The sequence below is a fragment of the Cnephaeus nilssonii genome, assembly GCF_951640355.1.
Source record: "Cnephaeus nilssonii genome assembly, chromosome: 2".
Taxonomy (NCBI): Eukaryota; Metazoa; Chordata; class Mammalia; order Chiroptera; family Vespertilionidae; genus Cnephaeus; species Cnephaeus nilssonii.
This window is the reverse complement of record NC_137073.1, coordinates 27,842,829-27,868,353: the sequence shown is the minus strand read 5'-3', so window position 1 is coordinate 27,868,353 and position 25,525 is coordinate 27,842,829. Positions and strand designations below refer to the sequence as shown.

Below are 25,525 nucleotides of genomic sequence, written 5' to 3'. Positions count from 1 at the left end.
TGCGTCATCAGTCTGCGCCTAGGGCACGTTTGGCCCGCTTCGCCCAAGGGAGTAGTTGCTTTGTTGTCGCCGACTATGAGCTGCACCCCGCTGATGGCGTCTGGCTCCCTGTGGCGGCTGTGCTTCGGTGCCCCGCGACCCCTCTCAGGTAAAGTGGGAGCGCGGCCGCGGCCCCGCGCTGGGCGGGACGCCCGGGAATTTTCGCCTGGGGTTTGGACCGGCGAGGTCACGGGGGAGGTGTTTACAGTAACGTCACAGAACTGCGACGGAGCGCGACTGCGAGACCTGAAACACGGGGTGCTGACGGCTAGGGGGCCCTGTTGTGCGCCGCAGGAATGCGGGCATGGTTTTCCGCGAGGACTCTCTGGGGCGGCCTCTAAGGGTTGGCGCGTTGGGGAACTGCACACCTGTGCCCCGTCACTGCAGGTGTCGGGGTTCCCGGCTGAGGACAGTTGCGGGTTTTGAAAGTTCAGTGCCCCATGGGTGCCCTCGTTGCCTTCGCTCAGGGCCTTGTCAGGCAGAGTGTAGTCACGCGACCGGCATCTGCTTCCCCCATCCCCACCCCCGAGCTTGTTAGAAATGCAGATTCTCAGGCCCCTCCACTGACCTACTGGGTGCTTTACCGGTCTGTAGTATTTAACAAGCTCTTGGAATGGACTGTGCACATTAGAAAGTTTGAGGAGCACCAGGGTAGTTGAAGGAGCATCGAATTTGGAGTAGGGAGACTTGGGTTTGGGTCCTGGCTTCTCCTTTTCTTGGTTCACCTGAGCTGCCTCAGAAAATTGTGAGGTCGCTTTCTGCAAGTGACGTTGTTCGTGTACCACCTTCAGGATTTTGCCTAATAGCAATACCACTTGTACTTTGGATTATTTAATATATTTTATAAACGTATTCCATTTTTAAATTAAATAATTTCAGGGAAACTAAATCCTTATGATAAACAGAAGACCCAAATTGCCTGCCCCAAATCAAGTAATCAATACACTGAAACCAAAAAGTTGTTAAATGTATTAGATACTGTGGCCCAAGACCATCTTTTTCTCCTGGTAAAATAGGGAGATTAGCCTTAGCCAGTTTTGCTCAGTGGGTAGAGCATCGGCTTGCAGACCAAAGGGTCCTGGGTTCAATTCTGGTCAAGGACATGTACCTCGGTTGCATGAGGCAATCAATCGATGTGTTTCTCTCACAGCGATATTTCTCTGTCTTTTCAACTCTCTAAAAATCAATGAAAAAATATCCCCAAGTGAGGATTTAAAAATTTGTTTTAAAAGGGAGATTACCAAGTGTTAGGATTTGTCAGCTATAAACAGACCATTGTCCTTGATTAAATCAAAAGGACTGGAAGAGAATTTAAAAGAGAATAATAACTTACCACATGGTCAATATTTAATGTACGATCATAAGCCATGTAAGATCTTCCCATCTACCACTTAAAATCTTCTGGGTAACATTATTGCTATATGTTTCACACTTTAGAAAACACAAATATAAAAATGATGCATTTGAGAGCTTCTACCACTGGCCCTCAGGTTTATTTTTTTAAAGTGTGTGACAATACAGGCAAACTCATAGGATTGTTGAACATGAATTGTAACGCTTCTTTGTTGAGCCAATGGGCATAACAGAATAAGAATCTTTTTTCATTCATAAAGTTACCTTGCTTCCTATATCTCATTTTATTTTCATGGTAGCTTAGTAAGAAAGGTTTTGTTATTGTATGTTTCCCTTAAAAGGAAAATAACCTGATTATTACCAATTTGTATGTAAGAAATGGCAATTCTGATTTATCCAAAGTTAGTGTTGGAGACAAAACACATATTTTATGGCCCTAGCTCTGTGCCTTTTCTAAGGTCCCGTCATGCTTATTAAAGACACCTTGCAGAGATTGTGAAAAGATAGAAATGGCAAATGTTATGATACTCAATTCTCCACGTTACCTCTCACCCCAGATCATTTATTAGGTGTCTGAATCTGGAAAGGTGGTACAGGCCTAGGGAACAATCTAGTATGTTTTTAATCTAAATATAATCCTACCCAGAAAAAGTCAGCTGTGTGTTGGAATTCATCCTATGTACTTTTTAAAAAGTGTGGTGTTTTTTTTTTAATGAGTTGTCTGTAAAGTTCTTTCCCATTGACATGTTTTGGTGTGGGGGGTGGGGAGTAACAAAAGAAAGAACAAGCAAACAAGATTAATTTGAGAAGTAGAGCCAGCTCATCATTTTCAGTGTCAATTCCTGGATCAATTTTTTGCCCCATCCTGTATAATAAAGAGCTAATATGCTAATTAGACCTGACAGCAGAATGACCTTCCGGAAGGACCAGTGGGCAGGACCGTGGGGCTGTGAGGCAGCTGGGGCTGCGAGGGCTGAGCCCCTTGCACGAATTTCGTGCATCACGCCTCTAGTCTTTCTATAAGAAGGTCAGATTGATGAGAGCACCAGTCTTTGGACTAGGAGGCAGACACTTGCAAGAGGCTACCTTGACTTTATCAAATGTCTCAAATTGTTCTCCACATAAAAATATGGCCACAGTTAACATTGACCCATTGTCAGAAGGCACAGAACTGAGTAGTACATTATACTTGGCAGAATTTGGAGTGCAGGAACTGGAGTCTAGTTTCTTGAGTCAAATATACTCATTGAGGTGGAGCAGGTTGTGCAGTGGAGTAGACCAAAGCTGGGTCACCATGCTTCAGTCCTCCATGCCCACCCACTCTCTTGTGTTTAGTGAGGCATTTTAAACCACCTGGCCAAAAAGTTCAAATGCAGAATAGTTGACCCTAAATCCCACCAGGCCTACCCCATCACCTTATGTCCGAAGCACTCAGGCTTTTTAATGAAAAAACTACAGATGTACCCCAAATGGAAATTTCCACATATTTTCTGGGTGTTGAAGTTAGACTAAATGAAAAATATCTGTTAAAGACAAAGACATGGTTGTCATACATAAGGCTTGGAACACATCTCAAGGTGATACCAATGCAGGTTAAAGTTCACTTTACAAACTAAATATTTTCTCTGGGTCTCCATTTCCATATCTGCAAAATGGACTGAAGACAACTTACATACCTAAACACATTACAAAACGCTTCTCTCAGGGGAAAAAACTTTTGAGATGCCGCCATATGAGGCTCAGAATACAAATCCAGGTGTCACTATTAGCACATTTTTAAAGACAATATCTAATCTGTCCTGAAGAATTTACATTTTGAAGGCAAGAATAATTCAGTTGAATTGGATCTGTACCATAATGAGATGAAACCTAAGTTCTAAAGCTTATTTCTCAAAATCAGATGCTCATGGATATGGGCATTTTAAGAGAATTTAAATCTATGGTTCTCAACCTTAGCTGCAGAGAAGATTCGTATACAGAGCTTTTTTAAAATATCAGTGTCCCCTTCCAGAAGTCAATTGGGGAGGAGCATTCATGGTTTTGAAAGCTCCCTAGAAGGTTCTGTGTAGCCAGGGTTGGGGTGAGTGAACTAGAGTGGTGGTCGCCAACCTTTCGGACCTCACGGACCACCAGTGGTCCGCGGACCACCGGTCAGTGACCACTGAACTAGAGAACCATGCCTATCTAGAGCCAGCTGCCATATTAACTGCCTTAAGAGAAGTTAGACTCAGTATTTCCATATCTTCATACACTTAAACCAGAAATTCAGGTGTTTAGCTGAAGTCTTTTGATTTAAGTGTAGGTAACAGTCACTTCTTTTAAAAACCAATACTACAGGATAAACAATACACTTAAGGGCATGTCAACTAAGGGGAACTCATTTGTTACCTTTGTTCTAAGGTACCGCTTCCTTCTGTCTGTAAAAAGAAACATCTCAGTTTTACTTGAGAGTAATGAAGAATAAACACTTGCATTGCAGCTTATGGAAGAAGAATCAGTGTCAGATTTTGCAGCTCAAGAATGACTTTAGACAATATCAATCGGGCAGCTGTGGATCGAATTATCCGTGTGGATCATGCAGGTGAATATGGAGCAAACCGCATCTATGCAGGGCAGATGGCCGTCCTGGGTCGCACAAGTGTCGGGCCAGTCATTCAGGTAGGCGCTGCTTTATGTCTCTCAGCCTGGTCTACTGAACAGGGCTTACTGGGTGGGGACCCAAAGGCCTTCAAGTAATGAGTCATAATAGGTCATGTATTCTTAGGGGGCATACTCTTTGTCCCCAAATGAGTAAAAATTGGATATTGGGGAGAGAAGAGTGGAAAGAATATTATTCTTTCTATGTATAGAGCACAGATGGACATCCTATATAATAAAAGCCTAATATTGCTAAGTGTCTGACCGTTTTGTTCAACTGTTTGACCAGTCGCTATGATGTGCACTGACCACCAGGGGGCAGACGCTCTGACTGGTAGGTTAGCTTGCTGCTGGGGTCTAGCCGATCGGGACTGGGGGAGACGGACCAGACACGCCATGGATGAATCCGTGCACCAGGCCTCTAGCTTAGTACATACTATCTAATAAAAGAGTAATATGCAAATTAACCATCACTCCACTACACCCTCAAGCCACGCCCACCAGCCACACCCACTAGCCAATCAGGAGCAAATATGCAAATAAACCCAACCAAGATGGCTACGGCCACAGAGAGCAAGAGGGAGGCTTGGGTTTCCCCAGCAATGGAGGAAGCCAAGCTTTCCGCCTGCCCTTGCCGGCCTAGGCCTCCACTCAAGGCTACAAAGTTTCAATGATAAAAGATACATAAATCCAAACAGAAATGGCGGCAGCCACCGAGCTAGAAAGAGCAGGAGGCTAGGGTTGCCCCCGGCAATGGAGGAAGCCAAGCTTTCCGCACACCCTGGCCAGCCCAGGCCTCCGCTTAAGGCTACAAAGTTTCAGTTATAGAAGATACATAAAACCCAACAGAAATGGCTGCCACCACGGAGCAAGCAGAAGGCTTGGCTACGCTCCAGGCTACAAAGTTTCAATTGTAGAAGATAAATAAACCCCAGATACCAGGGCCTCCACTTGGGTTGCCAGGGGGCGTGGCTGGCCTGCAAACCACCACAGGCCCATTGTCCAGGCCGCCCCACGCCCCAAGGGAACCCCTACCCTGATCCGGGACACCCTTCAGGGCAAACCAGCCGGCCCCTACCCATGCACCAGGCCTCTATCCTGTCTAATAAAAGAGTAATATGCAGATTGACCATCACTCCAACACACAAGATGGCTGCCCCCATGTGGACACAAGATGGCCAGCAGGGGAGGGCAGTTGGGAGGGACCAGGCCTGCAAGGGAGGGCAGTTGGGGGTGATCAAGCCTGCAGGGGAGGGCAGTTAGGGGTGACCAGGCCGGCAGAGGAGGGAAGTTGGGGGCGACCAGGCCTGCAGGGAAGGGCAGTTGGGAGGGACCCAGGCCTGCAGGGGAGAGCAGTTGGAGGGGACCAGGCCTGCAGTGGAGGGCAGTTAGGGGCAAACAGGCTGGCAGGGGAGCAGTTAGGCATCAATCAGGCTGGCAGGAAGAAGTGGTTAGGGGGTGATCAGGCTGGCAGGCAGAAGTGGTTAGGGGCAATCAGGAAGGCAGGCAGGTGAGCAGTTGGGAGCCAGCAGTCCTGGATTGTGAGAGGAATGTCCGACTGCCCGTTTAGGCCCGATCCCGATGGGATCCCTCAAGGGGTCCCACATTGGAGAGGGTGCAGGCTGGGCTGAGGGAAACCCCTCTCCCCACCCCCACCCCCCCTGCATGAATTTCGTGCACCGGGCCTCTAGTAAATAGATAATATGGTATATCTGTAGTAGTTAATTTTTATAGTGGGGGTGGGTGATAATGAAAAAGGGGTCGAGCCCTAGCCTGTTTGGTTCAATGGATAGAGCATCGGTCTGCAGACTGAAGGGTCTCGGGTTTTTTTTTTTAAATATATTTTATTGATTTTTTACAGAGAGGAAGGGAGAGAGAGTTAGAAACATCAATGAAAGAGAAACATCCATCAGCTGCCTCCCTCTATTGGGGATGTGCCCGCAACCAAGGTACATGCCCTTGACCGGAATCGAACCTGGGACCCTTCAGTCTGCAGGCCGACGTTCTATCCACTGAGCCAAGCCGGTCAGGGCAAGGGGGTCTCGGGTTTGATTCCAGTCAAGGGCACATGCCCAGGTTGCGGGCTCAATCCCTAGTAGGGGGCATGCAGGAGGCAGCTGATCAATGATTCTCTCTCATCATTGGATGTTTCTATCTCTTCCTCTCTGAAATCAATAAAAAAAATATTTTTTAAAAAAAGAAAAGAAAAAGTGGTTGAGAAACAGCTTTAGGTAAAAGTACCAGTTGCTGAGAGATTGCACTCCTGCCCCCGTTGGAGAGCTGCGGAGATATTTTATACTGAGAAGCAGAAGGAAAGACCTCGGCTTTGTACTCACACAGACCCAGCTTCACATTTCAGCTCTCTCCCACCCGCTACTGTGTGACCTTGGGGAAGTCACATAGCCTATAGATCTTCATTTCCATATCTGCAAAATGGGCTGGTAACACCTACCTCATTGGGTTTTGGTGAGGAATAAATGGCTGGTATAGAGCAGCTTGATACCATGTCTGGCATGTAACAGACACTCAGCATAATTTAAATTGCCTTTTCTGAATCCTCAGGCAAGTTACTTAACTTCTCTGTGCCTCACTTTCCTCATCTGTATAATGGGAATAATAATGGTTTGTCCTTCACAAAGCAGTTGTGCAGCTTAAATGAGTTGCCTACATTAAACTATTTGACTTTGCCTGGCAGTTAGGAAGTGTTGGTTGTTAGCTGTTATTATCATCCACCCTTCTCTGATGTACGTGATACTTTTATGCTAGCAATCTGGAAGGAAATTATGATACCTAATATTCTGCCCTCCTAATTTTAAATGAGCTAAACATCTCATTTCTTATGAGTATGGCTCCTCATCCTTTAATAGGCACTTTGTGGGTCTGAGGGCTTCTGCCAGAATCATGGATAGGACATGTAGCTTCCTTGGGATACAGCGGTGGCCTGTATGGAATGCCTACATGTTTTTATTGTTATGTTTCTTACAGAAAATGTGGGATCAAGAAAAGGACCACTTGAAAAAGTTCAGTGAACTGATGGTTGCATTCAGGGTCCGGCCGACGATTCTGATGCCCTTTTGGAACGTGGTGGGGTTTGCGCTAGGTGCGTGTCTATCCAGAAGAGCTTATGGGAGCTGGAAGGTCTGGGATGAGCATATCCTTTAAGTGCCACTTGAGAATTCTTGCTGTGTCCTTCTACGGCCTTTTTTTACTTAATTTTTTTCTAAAGTTAAATTGGCTGACTTTTTTTTTTTGCTTAAATTTATTTAAGATAAAATCTTAAAATCAGTAGTTTTATAAATAAAAGATACAGTAAAAATAGATACAACATGGGGGAAAACAAAGCTAGACTAATTCAATTGTAGCCAGATAATGTTTCCTGACAAAGTTGTTCACTCTTAAAAAGGGAGAAAAGTAAATGGTATAGGAGAATCAAAGACATACCCCACATGATGACTTTCTCCTTGCCATAATTGGTTAGGGAGATCATTGAAAAGAGAATAGCCTTCTTATTGCATTAGTCAAGGTTTAACACTGTGACCTGGTACACCACCTAAAACAGTGGTTTTCAATGGGGTCAAATTGCTCTTGAGGATACTTGGCAATATCTAAAGACATTTTGGGTGTCATATCTGGGAATGCTATCAGCATCTTGTGGGTAGAGGCCAGGGATGGTGCTAAACATACTACGATGCATGGGACAGCCCTCACAACAAGGGATTGATTATCCAGCCCCAAAGTTTGTAGTGCTCTCCTTTAACAGGGGTGTCAGTCCCATCCTTTACTGCTCTGGATTTGACAATTCCAGGCGCAGGAACTGCCCTGCTTGGGAGGGAAGGAGCGATGGCCTGCACTGTGGCCGTGGAAGAGTCCATAGCACATCACTACAACAACCAGATCAGGACATTGATGGAGGAGGATCCTGAAAAATATGAGGAGCTTCTTCAGGTATTTGACTCCACTCTGAAAGGGGCTGCTAAAGGGGGAAAGGGGCAGACATGCAATTTAGTAAGAAGAAAAAAAAAAGAATATTAGGAAATTGTGGGACCTTAGAAATCTAGGTCAGCACCTCACTTTAAAGGCAAGCAAACTAAGGTACTGAGAGCTGAAGCTGTGTGCCCTGGTCACATGCTTGGGCAGACATCAGAACCCCGTGTCTTCTGAGCCCGGACCTGTATTCTCTCCATTTCTGGATTATTGGTAGGTCCTGAGCAAATGCTGTTAGCACAAACCCTTCAGATTAAATGACCTAAAAGATACCCTCAGATTGTAAAAAACAAATAAATAATCAATTCTTTAAAATTTTTACAAAAAAATAAAAGATACTCTCAGATAATTTCCCACAGCATGTAAGGGAGCAGATACAGGTCTGGCTTTTTAAATTTATTTTATTTTTTAAAAATATTTTTATTGATTTCAGAGAGGGAGAGAGAAACATCAATGATGAGAGAGAATCATTGATCAGCTGCCTCCTGCATGCCCCCTACTGGGGATTGAGCCTGCAACCCAGGCATGTACCCTTGACCGGAATCGAACCTGGGACCCTTCAGTCCACGGGCCAACACTCTATCCACTGAGCCAAACCAACTAGGGCAGGCCTGGCTTTTTGCAAAGCCTAAATCGGGTTGGTAAACTATGGTCTGTGACTGACCACCTGTTTCTGTAAATAAAGTTTTTTTGGAACACAGCTATACCCACTTGTTCAAATGTCCATGGATGCTGTCCCCTCAACAATGGCAGAGTTGAATAGATATGGTAGGGCCCATACAAAGCTTAAAGTATTGCTTCTGTCTCTTTATAGGATAAGTTTACCTACCCCTATCTTAGATAATAATAGGAGTTTTTAGTCTCACCCGGAGAGTTGGAATGCTGACTTGCTTCTATTTCTTTTTATTTAACCAGGTGATAAAGAAATTTAGGGATGAAGAGCTTGAGCACCATGACATAGGCCTTGAACATGATGCAGAACTGGTGAGGACCTACCTTTACTGTTGCTTGTGGTGCTTTGGTTACCTTATTTGGAAGGCTGAGGGGTGGGAAGGTGTCTGTTCCCACAAAAATAGATTTCAAAGTGACTGTTTCAGAAAGAAAACCAATGCACTGCTTTGACAAAGAGCAAGCTCCCAATTGGGAAACTTCTTGCTTCCTCCTTATTTTCCCTGGCAGCTCCTTTTCCCTTTGCAGTGAGAAACCAGATGACAGTGCTTTGGCAGTAGCAGAGGCATTCTAATCTTTTGACTAGTTCACCCCCCCCAATTAAACGGATTATATCTTAGACCTTCTTTCTTATCCAGAGAAGTCTCAGTCCTGCCAGGCAGATCTCACAAGTAAAAGTGAACATAGCCCGGCCGGCGTGGCTCAGTGGTTGAACATCGACCTGTAAACCAGGAGGTCACAGTTCGATTCCCGGTCAGGGCACATGCCTGGGTTGTGGACTCAGTCCCCAGTGTGGGGCGTGCAGGAGGCACTTCCTCTCTGAAATCGATTAAAAAATATATATTTTAAAAAAGTGAACATAGAATGTGTTTCTTTTGTTTGCTTATTGTCTTTAACAGGCTCCAGCATATGCCGTTTTGAAGAAGGTTATCCAGGCTGGATGCAGTGCAGCGATATATTTATCAGAAAGATTTTAAGGTATGTCCACTTTTCCCAGTCTATAAAAGATGGTAGTAATTTAACAAGTGATGTTGGCAGAAAAGGAAATGTACAGTTATTGTTACTGAGCTTACTGTCCCACATGCATGGGAGCCAATACTATGATGTCATCTTTTGAGAAAAGAAAAGGCTTTAATTGTGAGGTCCACTGGCAATGAGACTGGAGGCGAAGCTCAAATCTGTCTCCCTGATGAGGGTTTTGGGCTACAGTTAAAGGAAGGAGCAGGGGAATTTTTGCATATTTATAGAGTTAATTGATTTAACATAATAAGAGCCTAGTATGCAGGTGCTTGGGAATCACAGCTTTTCATGAATTGAATGTTTGAATTTGGAGGTAGGGGTTTGTAGTCCACAGTGGATTTTGACCCAGTGTGACTTTGAAAAGTTATTTTAGGGTAAATTTTTTCTCTAGTGTGTTGTCCTACTATTCCAGTACATGGTCTGCAGTCTTATTCTGCTAACTCTGAAAAACAAGTTAGTATTTCATTAGGAACAGAACAAGGCCAGTTTATGCTAGTTTTGCAGTTACAATATTGTTATGTGAGTTTTATTAAACTGCAAGAGGTTTGTTTTTTAATAAAACTCCAGTGGTGATTTTTGTGTATGCCGTAAGGCTGACAGTTCAGGTGCATTCACATTTCAGCAAACAAAGCTGGTCAATGTTTGGTCAATAGCTAATTTTTCCCTAAAACATCAAGAATAAATCATTAAGAAAGTAACAGTAATCTAAAGGAAAAATTGGAGTTTATTGGTAACAAAAGGAAATTGAAAACACAAGGGTTAAGTTTGACACAAAGCAAGACTGTCAAGTTCATCAGGTAAGTGGAAGACTCATTGTTTCTATTTTGAATTGTGGATTGAAGGCGGGTTACTTCTACTGGAGAATATACTAAATTGTGGATTATTTGCGAATTTGTGTTATAATAATTTTCTTTAGGGCTGTTACCAAAAAATGGACCAAAACGGACTAAACTTTTCATACTGTGTCTTTTGTGATTTGCACATTTTTAAGTAATTTTTGAAAAACCTAGATTAATGATTCTCCTCTCTAGATGCAATTATAATGTCCTGAGGAGCTTTTTCCAGATGGTAAACCAAAAATTCAAGATTATAGAGGGGCCCAGGATCAGAATGGTTTCCAAAGCTTTTAGGTGATTCTAATGTGAGTCAGGACTAGGGACTCCTGGCCTAGACTCTTAAGCTCAGGGGTCCTCAAACTTTTTAAACAGGGGGCCAGTTCACTGTCCCTCAGACCGTTGGAGGGCCGGACTATAGTTTAAAAAAAACTATGAACAAATTCCTATGCACACTGCACATATCTTATTTTGAAGTAAAAAAACAAAACGGCAAAAACCACCCGCATGTGGCCCGTGGGCCGTAGTTTGAGGGCGCCTGCTTAAGCTTCTTGTGGTGAAGAATTACAGCATTAAGCTTTTTGCCTTTCTGGGTTTAATCAGCACTGCCTGATGGGGCATTACTTGCCTCCCAGGGGTCCAGTTTTGAAGAATAGTGGACACTGGGATAGTTTGGTTTAGTCAACTTCTCTTTTCCTAAAGCAAAAGTGAGTTTAATTTATGTGATAAGTAAATCAGTCTTCTGATGATAATTGTAATAAGTTAAACATGGGAGAGAAAGGTCAAAGATAATTTAGATCCCCAACCCTTCAGTGCTGGGTTACCAACAGACACCTGCAGTGTAGTTTAGTGTGGTTGTTTAACAACTGAAAAGCCAGGTTTCTACACAGTGACTGCTCCATGCCTACATTGTTTTATAAATGTTCATTCTATGTCTTTCCTGTATAAGACAAAGAGCTTCTTGAGGGCAAATAACCTTTTCCAGTCCCTAATACATTGTAGGTGCCCATTTAAAGGAAGGAAGACAGAAAGGAATGAAGGAGAAGGAAAAGGAAAAGAGGGGAAAGGAGAAGGTGAGGGAAAGGTCAAGATGTTATTAAGGCCCGACCACTGTTGCTCAGTGATTAAGCTCAGTCAGGTTGCAGGCAGCTATGGATCATTCTCTCATCATTGATGTTTCCATCTGCCTCTCCCTTCCTCTCTGAATTCAATAAAAATATATTTAAAAAAAAAAAGATCTTAAGCAGTTGCAAAACTGCTATGAAAATGGCCTCCTAGGCTGTTCCCCCTCTCCTTTGGATCTCGCTGCTGGTGGTATTTGTTCTTTGATCTTTGAAATGCTGGTAGTATTTGTTGCCCTCATGTCAAAGCTAATTTTGTAAGTATTGCAGTCAGGAATCTTAGGCATATGAAGGCACTTTGCACAATCCTTATTAAAAGCCCAGATTTGTTGCTGTTTGTTTAGCATCCCCTTCAGAATTGATGGCTGATGTTTTATGCTTGAGAGCTTCCAAAACAAGACCAGAGAGATTTTATGGATCTCCCTTTGGTTGTTTTTTATTTCATTACAGCTTGTCCTCATGTATTAACAAGGTAATCTTGTCTTTCCCTTACTTTACTGCTCTGACCTTTCAGGGGAAATGTGATTTTAAAATTGGACATCATCCAAAGGATGCCAGCATGACAAAGGATGTTATTCTTGCAAGCAGTATTGTTCCAAAGACGTGATCTGAGCTATCATTCTTTGCATATGTGATTCCCTCTCAACTCAAAGTGTGGTCCAAGACCAACAGCAGTGCTATCAACTGTGAGCATGCAGAACTGTGGGCTCCTCCCCAGACCTACTCAATCAGAATATGCATTTAATAACATGCACTCCAAACCCAGTGGTGGTTTTAAAGTATGTTTACAAATTCCTCGATACTCCTCTGCTCAGCAGAACCTAATTCCCCTTGCCTTGAGATGGGCTGTCCTTAGTGACTTGTTTCTAGCAAACAGAATATAGTGGAAATGATGAAGTATGACTTCAGGGCTGGTAGGTCATAAAAGACACTGCAGCGTCTACTTTTCTCTCCAGGATCACTCACTCTGGGGGAAACCAGAGGCCATGTGATGAGGACACTCAGGCAGTTACTCTGCGGAGAGGGTCACATGTCTAAGAACTGAGGCCCTCTGCCTACAGCCGTATTTGTGCAATATCTTGGTAGTGAACCCATCAGCCCCAGTCAAGCCTTCAGATGACTACAACCAATATCTTGACTGCAACCTCATGAGAGACCCAGAGCCAGAATCACCAGTTAAGTCAGTTTTGAATTCCTGACTCAGCAACCATGTTAGATAATAACTGTTTGTTTTCAGCTACAGAGTTCTGGGCAGATTTGCTAAACAATAGATAACCAATATGTAACATTTGCAGGTGATTTGGAAGCACAATAAAGTTTGAGAAGCACTGAACTAGACCATGAACTGGAAGGCAGAGACTGTCTTAGTCCTTTCCATGTCTTCAGAACAGCACAGTGTCTGATGCTCAGTAAATCTTTCTTAGACTAAATACAAAGTTAAATTGCCTCTGTTTTTTTAAATTTTTTTATTATTGATTTTAGAGAGGAAGGGAGGGAGAAACATCAATTTGTTTTTCACTTATTTATTCATTCATTGGTTGGTTCTTTGTATGTGCCCTGACCAGAGATCGAGCCCACAACCTTGGTGTATGGGGACGACATTCTAACCTGAGCTACCGGACCAGGGCTAAATTGCCCTGTTTTAAAAGATTAAAACTGTTTTTGTAATAATGCATGTGTGCACATGGTAAAATACTCCATATGTGCAGTGACAGGTAAATCTCCATGTAGATTGCTTGTTGGCAGGAAACTGACCGCTTGCCTTACTTTGTAGTTAACTATTAGCAATCTGCCACATAGGACAGCACATTTTTTTTCTTTCTTTTTTCCCTTCCAAAAGTAATGTTTGCCTCAAAATCAAACAGTATAAACTATGTATAACTAAAAAAGAAAGCAACCCTTCCAAACTTATTCCCTGGAAGTAACCGCTATTGATAATTCATTGTGTGCCTTTCCAGACCAAAAAACCCCAACACGACCTTTTATCCATACATGTACATGTTTGGTTTGTATTGTTCCTCAAATGGAGTGATACTGTGCATCTAGATCTGCAATTTGCCTTTTTCATTCAGTGACCTACTTGGCCATCTTTCCAAGTCAATATGTATAGATCTACCTCATTCTTTTAATTGGTTGCAGTACTTTTCTTCCCTTTTACAGCTGAGCCACTGCGGCTTCGTGCCAGCTCCTTACCTGCTCAGACTATGTATTATTTTAACTGCTTTACCCCTGAACTCTCAGGACCACCCTATGGGACATGCACTCTCCTGGTCCCCCTATTTACAGAGTCTGCTAGGTGCTGAAGAACTTGCACTTAACCAGGAAGCTATCCGGCCTCTTCCTGTTCCCTCTCTTACCCTATCGGTGGACCTCATGGTTATTAAAAACAGACTTTGGGGACCTCTAATGCTTCAAGGGGACCACATTTGAACATAGCTTCTATGAAATTTCAGGAGGAGGGACCCCTCCGAGTTCTTAATCCTTTTGGAGATCCCACACCTCCTTGAGAATATGATAAAATCTCTGGACCCCCACCCAGACTCCTAAAGGTCCTCCTTAAGACCCTGGGATCTGAGTGATTTGTGGAGAAGAAAACATGACCTTTCCCAACAGGAGGGGAACAAAAGAAACCTTTCCTCAAAACCACCTTTTTTGGCTCTGCCAGAGCACAAAGCACTTTTCTATTGAATATGTTTTCAAATGTTTAAAAGGCCCCTCTTGCCTTTGGGGTGTACTTCCTTCCACTCCTGCCTCCTGAAATGGCAGCCCTGCAGGACTGTGACTGAACAGGGGGGGCCCTTTGATCTTGTTCAAGAAGAAAGATCTGCTGCTGGGCACGCCAAGGGCAAGGAAGGTCTAGGGCTTCCCAGCGCCCGCCTGTGGCCACCAGAGGGCGCCCTTGTCCCTGATTTCCGAGTCCAGCGGCCCCTAACAGCTCTGTCGTTTCCAGAATGTCAAAGGGATAATCCCTGGAGATATTCTGGCCCCAATAATCCCACCTCCTGATTTTTGCCATTAGATGAGAGTGGACTGTCACATTTGCACATTGCAAGATACAGAGGACTTGCTCAGCTGGCTCTTCTACTCTGTGCTGGGCAACTAACTCGAAAGTCCTTGTCAGGGAGGAGGCATTTTCCTTTTCAGAAAAGGGAGAGAGGAAAACGCAGGGGAGGTCGATTAGTCTCTGCCTGGAGGGTACCACATGTGGAGAAACCCGCATTAAGCACCACGTAGTGTGCAAGGGGCTGCACTGAATGAGTATTCATTAGTTGGCACTGCTCCCTGGACCCACTTTGCTCACCCCCACCTTCCTGCAATCTGCATGCTCTGCCCTTCTATTGATTAAGGCTGTTTGCCCTTTCAAACCCCCTATCGCTTAGGTCCGTGGTCGGCAAACTGCGGCTCGCGAGCCACATGTGGCTCTTTGGCCCCGTGAGTGTGGCTCTTCCACAAAATACCACGGCCTGGGCGAGTCTATTTTGAAGAAGTAGCGTTAGAAGAAGTTTAAGTTTAAAAAATTTTGCTCTCAAAAGAAATTTCTATCCTTGTACTGTTGATATTTGGCTCTGTTGACTAATGAGTTTGCCAACCACTGTCTTAGGTGAAATCCTCCCGTACTCTCTCTCCTATCTCTGCATATTCTAGCTTCCTGTGTTGGTATTGCATTCTATAATTGTGTGGTTGTTACCTGCTTTCCTACCATTTCTCCAGCCTGGCAGCAAGCTTCTCAAAGGCAAGGGCTGTGGCCAGTTCCTGGAGCTTAGCAGGCCCTCAGCCAACATTCGATAAATGAGTCTAAGCTAAAAACAAATCACATGGGCTCATGGAATGGAACAAAATTAATTGAAACAAGTAATGACAATCACCTGATCTCAATATGAGCTCACCTAGAAACTTCTGGATCAGAGTATGATGTGGGGAAGGAGGCTCAGACTTCTGGGTGCCCTTCAGTCCTCTTGTCCATCTGTACTCCATACCCAGCCGAAGCCTGACAAACATTTCACCTGCCACTGTGTCTCAACTCCTCCCTCAGAATGCTTTTTATTTATAGCTGCTGTGTGTGTGTTTTTTGAGAATTTCTCTTCATGATACTTTTTGTTCCTTTTTAAAAAATCTCAATTATATTTCCAGTTATACAGAATTTCCTAATGTTTAATTTTGGAATTCTTAATTAGGCATGCAAATCAAACTAAACTCTTGAGACTAAAAAAATTGCCTGATGCTCCTGCTTCCCCCAGTCCTACTGAAGCAGGTGCTGCAGAGCTGGCCTCAGGGATGGATAGAGTTTAAAAGCTCACACGAGGACTTGACGTGCACCCTGGTTAAGAATCGGTGGTTTAATTCCACAAGGGCTTTATTTTAAATGTGCCCCCAAATTGATGATTTTCCCTGAGGGCTGATTCAAGATTTACATTCTGTCCCACTTTTCCACTAAGATGTGACTTGCTGTTCCGATTTTCTCCAGTCCACTTGGTGCCGTGACAGCTGGAAATATGTTCCAGGTCAAGTTGTCTTCTTCAGGTGTAAACAATGGTGACAGCAATGCCCTGTTCCACGGGGGGGCGGGGGGGGGGGGTGGTGGTGGTGGTAGCCTTTGTGTGGTATTTTCCATGCCTAGCTTCCAAGCGGCTTTATTGAAACAAAAAATTGCATGGAGATGCCACCTGTTGCACTCACTTGCTGATGCTCTTTGTATGTGTTTAAGACAGCATGGGCATTAAAAGATTAATTATCTCAGTTATTTATTTGACTGCTTCAAGGGACCATATTCTAAGTGCTGTATAAGAAAAAAATTTTTAGAACATGAAATTCTCTCATATAATTTAGAAAAGTCACAAAACATTTCACATTTCTTCTAATAAGAAGAATGAAAAATTCAGAGGTCATTTTCTTCAGGTATGGCTTGACCCAGGAGCTCAAACCAAACACTTGGCTTCTCTTTCTCCTCTTTCTGCTTTTCATAGTGTTGAAATTGGGCTCACAATGGCTCCCAGTGGCCCTCGTCATATATGGCAGCAGAATTGCTGCAGCTCCTTCATCACCTCTTAATACTCCTCCAGCCACATAAAGAGGGTCTCTTCCTCTAGCTTCTACAGAAGCGAGAGAAAACTTTGCTTTCCCAGAACCCACAACAATGCCCCTCCCCCACCCCAGTCTCATTTTTCTCCAATCAGGTCACATTTCTCTCCCTCAACCAATCACTGTGGCCTGGGGAATTGTGATGCTGTCATTGGCCAGGCCTGGTCATATGGTTGCTCCTGAACCTGGTGGAGTGGGAACAACTCCACTCAAGCCACATGGCCTAGAGTTGGGTAGGGAAGGTTCCCACAAAGGAAGCCAGAGTCCCCTCACCAGGAGAAGGGAGAACAGACATTGGGAAGGTAAAAAGGTCTGATGTCCCCTGAGCCCAGGAAGTCATGGTGGAGACAGAACTTGAGTGGATATAAATGGGGCAGTGGGTTCAGGATGGACTGGGTCGGGGAGGATGCGGTCAGGGGGGACATTACTATAGTGCTCCCCTTGATGGTGGGTGAGGACTCTTGTGACAGAGAGGCAGCCTAGCATAATGATCTAAAACACCTGGGTGTGAATTCTTGCTCTACCACTTACCAGGTGTTACCTAACCTTTCAGTGCCTTAATTCATCCACTTGTGAAATGGTTGCTCCTGGGTTGTCATGGATGAACCTGAAAAAGTATGCTAAGTGGAAGAAGCCAGTCACAAAGGACCACGTATTATATGATTCCACTTACATGAAATGTCCAGAACAGGTAAATCCATAGAGACAGAAAGTAGGTTACCTAGGGCCGGGAGGGAATTGGGGGTGTTGGAGGGTGATAGCTAAGGAGTTCAGGGTTTCTTTTCAGGATAATGTTCTAAATTTGACTGTGGTGATGGTTACAGGACGCTGTGCATATACTAAAAGCCATTGAAGTGTACACCTTAAATCAGTGACTTGTCTGGTATGTGAGTTATCCTATATAATGAGCTAATATGCAAATGGTCATGACGTCCTCATGCCATCACACCATAGCAGCTCAGACACTCAACACTGGGGAGAGAGGAATGGGGGCCAGCCAAGCTGCGGCCCGGGAGAGGGACAAGCCGCCCGCCCTGTGGTCCCAGGCGCCTGCAGCTGCGGCCCAGGCAAAGCCGCCCTCCCATGGTCCCCTACGGCTGTGGCCAGCCTGGGTCCTGGGTACCTGCGGCTGGCCAGAGGGAGGGAAGCCCTGGTCCCGGGTGCCTGCAACTGGCCGGAGGAGGGAATCCTGGGTCCCGGGTGCAGGGTGAGGCAGAGGCGGTTGGGGTCATCAGGCCAGTAGGGGAGCAGTTAGGGGCAATCAAGCAGGCATACAGAGGTGGTTAGGGGCGATCAGGCAGGCAGGCAGAGGGGTTAGGGGCAATCAGGCAGGCAGGCGAGCGGTTAGGAGCCAGCGGTCCTGGATTGCAAGAGGCAGTTGGACATCCCCTGAGGGGTCCCAGATTGGAGAGGGTGCAGACTGGGCTGAGGGACACCCCCCACTCCCCGTGCACAAATTTCGTGCACTGGGCCTCTAGTGTCTCAAAACTTTTTTTAAAGGTAATATGTGTAGCATTGGCCGGTATGGCTCAGTTGGTTGAGTGTCATCCCATGCATAGAGAAGTCCCAGTTCCATTCCTAGTCAAGGCACATGCCTGGATTGTGGCTCATTCCCCAGTAGGGGATGTGCAGGAGGCAGCTGATCAATGTTTCTCTCTCTCTCTAAGGTCAATAAAAAAAGCATATTTTTAAAGGTAATATGAGTCAAGTGCTTTGAACATGGCTGGCACATTCCCTCTGTCTGCCCCATCAGACCCGGAAGTCATAAAAGCTTCCAACTGTCTCAGGACCTTGGAGGCTTCACCACCCCTCAAGTTTAAGTTCCCTTCATCCTGCCCTCACCTTTCTGAACAAGTCTTATCCATAAACTCCACTCAGTGCTCCCATTTGAGTGCCTCTCATTTCTGCCAAGACCCTGACTGCATAGAAAACACCTCTCCAGAAGAAGAGCAGGACTTGTTGGCTAATCAATCAGGTGCATTCATAAAATTAGCTAGCGATGGTCAGTTTTCTGTGTCCACTTGACGATATGGATACCAAACATTTTTCAGACATTGTTTTGGGTGTTTCTGTGGGGGTGTTTTTGGTTGGGATTAACAGTTGAATTAGTAGACTGAGTAAGCAGATTGCCCTCCCTAATGTGCGTGGGCCTCATCTAATCAGTTGAAGGTCACATAGAATAAAAGGGCTGACCTTCCTGAAAATAAAGGGAATTCCTCCTGCCTGGCTGCAGAGCTGGGACCTTGGTCCTTTTCTGCCTTCAGGCTTTAGCTGAAACATTGGCTCTTCTTGGGTCTGGAGTCACCGGCTTTCAGATTGGAACTCCACCACCCATCTGCTCTGCTGAGTCTCCAGCTTGCTGACGGATTATCTTGAGACTTGTCAGCCTCTGTAATCACGTGAGCCAATTCCTTTTATGTACACCACCCCCAACCCCCATTGGTTCTGTTTTTCTCGAGAATCCTGACTAATACAGGACCTAAAGGAAACATGAGTCAGTGGCAAGTTTTAGGATGAATAGGAAAATAATAAAAATATAGGAGAAATAAGGAAATCATGTCAAGGGAAGTGACTAGTTTTGAAAGGTTGTGTGTGTGTGTGTGTGTGTGTGTGTGTGTGTGTGTTTTCCATTCACAAAATTTATTTAGCATCTGCCTTATGCCAGATAAAGGGCCAGCCACTGGGGATTAAAAGATATACCCAGCTGTGTAAACTAGAGGCCAAAATCCAGCCTTCTGACTCTCTTCAGCCTCACCATCCACATCGAATTAATCTTAAAATCTATAATTTTTCCTCCTCAAACTGTTCTCAAATCCATTTCCTTGGCAGGTAGAGAGGGCTTTCATTGGAATCGCCATCCCCCATCCTTTTAGGTCCACAACATTTTGTACTAATTTCACTAGGATTCAGGAGGAGCCAGGAACCTCTTTGAGCTGTTTGAAGAGTTACTGTATGTGAAATTAGGAAATGGAAAGTCACGGGTATTGGTTAAAGTATATAGGCATAAAGTATATTTCCCATTCACTATTACTTAAGGTGATAAGGAAGTGTGCTGCTAACAATGTTAAGTGTTTATTAGGGGAAGAGATGGTGTCTGAAGAAAAATTATCTGAAGTTTTTTTATGAAATGCCATTAGTTAAAACGGACTAAAGTAGAGGAAAGATGGGAGGGGGAGAGGGCATCTCCAGATAGGGAGAAAAAGATACCCACGGTGACGGCTAAGGCTGAGAGTCTGGCCTCCTGACTTTATCTCCATACTTTATCCCCATCTGAGGGAAGGGAACCTTAAGAAAGCCACAGCAAGAAGGGACAGCTTGGACCACTCCCACCTCCTTGGAGTCACATGGGACATGGTGCTTATCCATCCATTTCCATGAGAGCCCAGGGGAGGCCCTCAGACTTCTCTCTCCACACTGCAGCTGCAGGTGCCCATGGGACTGTGTTTGGGTCAGTGATACATAAACAGAAGCTCTTAGGTGGGATTTTCAGGGAAGGGTCAGACAACTGGAAGCTGCTTTTCTTGCCTTCCCCCAACTGTTCCATGCAGCCTGCGATATGGATATCAAGGCCGGAACTCCAGCAGCCATTCTGAAAATACACTATAGTTCAACATGCGCAAAATGACTTTTGTAGCTTCCAAATCTAGTAAAATGTGTGTGTTTGGGGGGGGGGGGGGTCAGGGTGTTGGCATTGAGTTGAGCGATGAGAAACCAATGGTTGTTAAACCTCTACAGCAGGTCCTTGAATGGCATCATTTTGTTCAACATCATTTCGTTATAACATTGATAAGATGCTGTAGGAGCTTAACTCTTGTTTATATCAATTAGCCTATAGTAAAATTGGTTTCATTATATGTCACTTTGCTTAAAGTCACTGAACCTGTCTATGGCGTTAAGTGCCATGTGTGGGCTAGGTCTTTCCTCGTGTTACTTCACGTAATCCATACTACTAGGAAACTTGAACTTCATCAGAGAAGGGATGAGTAGTTGATGACACTCAGTAAGTCTCTGAGCTGAGACTCAAACCCAGCACTGCTTACCTTCAAAGCACATTGCTCTTTCTGCTCTAGAAGCACCTGATTACTGAGCAGTGTCCACTACCAGCAAAGCCTTGGGCTGCTGCACACCTCCCCTGTGGTTTGCCCAGGATGGTTCTGGTCTGTGCTTGTTGTCCGGCTTAATAATCCTCAGCAATCAGTTTCCTTCTCAAGAGTGTCTGAGTTTGGCCGAAACCGGTTTGGCTCAGTGGATAGAGCGTCAGCCTGCGGACTGAAGGGTCCCAGGTTCGATTCCGGTCAAGGGCATATACCTTGGTTGCGGGCACATCCCCAGTAGGGGGTGTGCAAGAGGCAGCTGATCGATGTTTCTCTCTCATTGATGTTTCTAACTCTCTATCCCTCTCCCTCTCTGTAAAAAATCAATAACATATATTTAAAAAAAAAAAAAAGAGTGTCTGAGTTTGGGCAATAAATTCTATGGCCCCACTATAATGGACAAGGCTTTCAATGCCAGCTCAGTGCGGGCTGAGATCTTGTTCACTGAGTATATTCCAAGCACCTAGAACAGTATGGCACAGAGTAGGTGTTCAGTAAGTATGAGTTGAACCAATGAATGTTGAGTGAATTATCGGTAATCCACACAGGTACCTTTCAGGTGAACAAAAGCCACACCGTGGGATGAGGATGAGGATTGTCCTATTAAAATAGCTCTGAACATATATGGATGCCTGGCTCTTGGTCCCTCCCTGTGGTTACAGCAAGCTGTGCCTAGTTTGAGTCTTGTATTTTTACTCATGCAAATCAAACACCTGCTTCATTCCGGATAGTCCAGGTTGGTTATCGCAGGTGAAGAAGGAAATGAGCATTGTTCAAGGCCTCCTGCAGGATGGGGTGTTTGTGGTAGATCCCTCATGCAGGGTCAGAAATAAAACACATCAAATTGAGCCCCGGTGGCTTTGTGGAAGAAAAGGGAGGTAAATTATGAGCTCAGCACAGCCCTGACGTAAAGGTAAGGCTGACAATCTATCCCTTTTATACACACAGTGTGTCAAGGGCCACTTCCAGCCACAGGAGGAAGCCTGACCTTTGGAGAGGCTATAAAAAGTCACGTCTTTCTTCCCAGTGTGCCTTTAACAAAGGGAAAAGTGAAGGGCTCCCGTGTCCCAGTGAAAGGTACACACAGGCAATTCAGCATCCTGTCAAGCTGATGGCCAGATGCTGCTTAGGTTCTGGGCAGCCTGATGTGGCTGGAGAACCCGGCAGTGTGGCAGTCAGCAGAGGGGCATCCTTTCACGCTGCCCTCTGGAGCCATCAGGATAGGAGCAGGGAGGCAGTTTGGGAAGACTACTCAGGAGCTTCAGGGCGAGGAGTCTGAGTTTACTGGCAGTGCTGGCTTTTGGAGTCTTAGAAATCACATCTGCATTAGTGATGGGCTCAAGCTGTCCAATGTAGGGTGTCACATCCTCCAGTGAAAGTCTTCAAAGCTGCAATTGACAAAGACATTACAAAGGATGAGAGTGGCAGGCTTCAGAGAATGTGGGTGACTTGTTCCTGTTCCCCATCTTTTCCAGTGTGGAAATGAGATAGGGGAGGTTCCAAAGTCGGTAAGGATGGAAGGCACGCATTGACAAAGACTCCCTTCTATGAAATAATTTTTTTCTTTTTATTTATTTATTTTTAAAACCTTTATTGTTGAAAGTATTACATATGTGTGTCGTTCCCCTCCCCATCGACCCCTCTAGCCCACCCCGGCTCACCCCCACCCCAGGCCCTCGCCACTCCATTGTCTGCCTCCACTGGTTATGCATATATGCATAAAGGTCTTTGGTTCATCCCCTCCCACCCACCAACTACCCCCCACTCCGAGATTCTTCACTCTGTTTCATGCTTCCATGTCTCTGGAGCCACTCTGTTCATCAGTTTATTTTGTTAATTAGATTCCACATATGAGTGAGATCATGTGATACTTGTCTTTTTCTGACTGACTTATTTCATGTAGCATGATACTCTCCAGGTGAAACCATTTCTTAAACTCCCTAGACAACACAGCATTGTGCTGTCTCCCAGAAACTCCCTATACCTAGTAGATTTTTTTCCAGGGCTGGAACCCATCACTGTGTTTCTCTAGTTGAGCACTATAGGAAGGTGTTTCTTAGGACCATGTTGAAGGGAAATAGCAATCTTTAAATACTACTTGCACCCAGCAGGTGGGAACTGGGATGGAGTGAGGGAACAAGAGTAGATACACAGTTTCTATATTATGCCCACCAAAAGGTGTGCTCATAGACAAAAACAGTAGGTAGATGGGTAGGTCCCCCACAATGTTTACATGGTGATTCATTCTCTCTCTCTCTCTCTGTCTCTCTCTGTCTCTCTCTCTCTCTCTCTCTCTCCATTTTTGTTCCTACCTCTTCCTGCCACATACTAGGATTGAATTCACATAAACTAGAAAGGATGGCTTCTCTATTTGACCCTAACAGGAAAACCATAAATGGTAGAGATTTGGATGCTATGGATAGATTCAGATACCACCAAAAAGTGACCAGTGTCCAAAACCAGGCACCCTTTCCAGGTGCCTGCTCGTCATTAAATTAGTATGTTACCATATTCCTGACATCTTTCCTGAAAAATCCCTGCAGACTTACCCTGTCTCTGTTGAAATCAAAGCAAACTCTTCTGTGAAACTCACCACATCTGTCTTCCTTACCAGCCTGTCCCTCCCATCTCCATGGAAATAATTTATTTCAGTAGAAGGATACCAAAAGTTAGGCCATGAGCTCAAGTGGAATTCAAAGCTGAATGTCTGTGTACCGCCAAATTTATATGTTGAAATTCAAACTCAAGGTGATGGTATTAGGAGATGGGGCCTTTGAGAGGTGATTAAGGCATGAGGGTGGGCCCTCACATATGGAATGTGTCCTTATAAAAGGGACCCCAGAGAGCTCCCTTGCCCCTCTGCCATGTGAGGACACAGTGAAAAGACAGCTGTCTCTGAACCAGGAAGTGGGCTCTCACCAGACACTGAATCTGCTGGTGTCTTGACCTGGCATTTTCCAGTTTCCAGAACTGTGAGAGAGAAATTTTTGTTGTTTATAAGTCACCCAGTCTATGATGCTCTGTTATAGCATCTCACAGTGACTGAGAATGACAGCATTCAATTATGGAGGACAGCTGTTGCCACAGTTTAAGAAGTGGGCTATGAGATGCTTTGGGAGTCTGAGGGAGGTATTCAGAAGGAAAGAAACCCTCTTTTCTCTCACTTCCAATCTCAGAGGAGAGACTCAAACCAACCTAAATATAGGCATGAGTGGAGCTCAAATGAAACCAGCAGCAGTTTCTATCTCTAGTCTTGGTAGTCCTTTCCTCTCCAACAAGCCTTTCCCCTGTGCTGGCAAAGCTGCCTGCCAGCATCTCGGGGCTTACAGCCTAATGGATCAGCAACTCTGATAGAAAAAGGACTTCTCTTTCTCAATTTCCCAGTGAAAATGGACTCTAGAGTAAATTGCAAATGGCCTCAAATTCTTTGCAGCTTCTTTCACCAAGAGGTGGAATTTATTGCACCATTTATTGCTGGATGATCTTATACTTGTGTTGACCAATGGAATATAGTAAAAGTGACAGTGTATGAGTTCCAAGCCTAAGTCTCAATCTGCTTTTCAGTCTTTGCTCTGGATTTCTTTGAATGCTGCTCCCACAGCAACAAGCCTGGAATAGCCTACCAGAGGATGAAAAATTACACGGATCAGAAGCATGCTGTTTCACATGTCCTTAGACAAACCAGTCTACCAACCACTGGACACTGAGAAGGCCATCCTAGACCATTCAGCTCGAGGCAAGCCACCAAGAGACCACTGCAATCAACTGAGCTGGCCTAGAGCAGAAGAACCACCCTGCCTACCCACAGAATTGTGAAAAATAATAAATGTTTGTTATTTAAGCCTTTAAGGTTTGGGATGTTTGTTATGTAGCAAAAGCTAACTAAAACTTATGGATCAACTTGGGTCACCTTTTCACTCTGAATCACATAGTGAGCAAGGGAATACTGTACTCTCAACCGACTGGCCTAGGTCATGTGTCTGTTCCTCGAGCTGGGGGTTGTGACCAGTGACATCCAAATCAAACAAACAGAGCTGAGGGAGGGGAAGATGCCAAGAAAAATCAAGCTGTTACCACCAGGTGGATACCAAGAAAACAGAAACAAGGGATAGCTACTAGAATGATCTAACCCATACTGGTAATCTAGGGAGCTTGCTTTAATGGCCTCAATTCTAGTTCTCATTTGCAGCATAGGCCTAAGGACAACACTGCCTCTTTGACATTCAATTCAAGGAGCTGTCATGGTAAGGGCATTGGGGTGGAAGTCCAATGGAATTGAGTTTAATTGTTGGTTTTATCTGCTCTTGGCTGGATGGTCTTGTACATGTTTTGTAATCCCTTTGAATTTTAGTTTCCTCATCTGTAAAGTAGGAGATGACATTAATACCCACCTGTTACATACAAGTTGGCTATGAGCATTAGTGATTACACATATGGAAAGTACAGTGCTTGACACACAGCAGGGGCGCAGGAACAGTTGTGGGTTTGTAGATGCACCCAGGTGCCGAGAAGCCAGGTCTCATGAGTAAGTGGCAGAATTCCCAGAGTGCAGGGAAATATGGTCCCCAGTGGTGGTCCTGGGGTTCCTCTCTGCTGTGCCTCCTCTTCCAAAAGAGATGCAAATCCCAAGTGATCCTTTTTTTGGTGTCAAAACACAAGGATCCTCTGGGCTTTTGAGGCACATAAAAGAGTAACA

General features: G+C 44.7%; 1 protein-coding gene across 3 annotated transcripts; it reads left to right on the top strand.

The window, feature by feature from the left end:
- COQ7 (coenzyme Q7, hydroxylase) lies at nt 1-25,525 on the top strand. 3 transcript variants are annotated; one of them, XM_079783343.1, is made up of 7 exons: nt 1-148; nt 3,872-4,050; nt 7,015-7,129; nt 7,835-7,974; nt 8,929-8,997; nt 9,582-9,660; nt 24,431-25,525. In XM_079783343.1, the coding sequence occupies exons 1-6, from the start codon at nt 76-78 to the stop codon at nt 9,657-9,659; spliced, it is 654 nt and encodes a 217-aa protein (XP_079639469.1). In that variant the 5' UTR covers nt 1-75; the 3' UTR covers nt 9,660; nt 24,431-25,525. The 3 variants fall into 3 exon arrangements, with proteins under 3 accessions (XP_079639469.1, XP_079639467.1, XP_079639468.1); XM_079783341.1 differs by having other exon boundaries at nt 24,394-25,525; XM_079783342.1 differs by lacking the exon at nt 24,431-25,525 and adding an exon at nt 12,171-18,102.

What these genes read in the sequence shown, in the direction of transcription:
- COQ7 (XM_079783343.1), top strand. Translation starts at nt 76, where the DNA reads ATGAGCTGCACCCCGCTGATGGCGTCTGGCTCCCTGTGGCGGCTGTGC. An exon ending in TGCCCCGCGACCCCTCTCAG is followed by an intron (nt 149 to 3,871) that starts GTAAAGTGGGAG and finishes CTTGCATTGCAG; the next exon opens with CTTATGGAAGAAGAATCAGT. An exon ending in TTGAACATGATGCAGAACTG is followed by an intron (nt 8,998 to 9,581) that starts GTGAGGACCTAC and finishes TGTCTTTAACAG; the next exon opens with GCTCCAGCATATGCCGTTTT.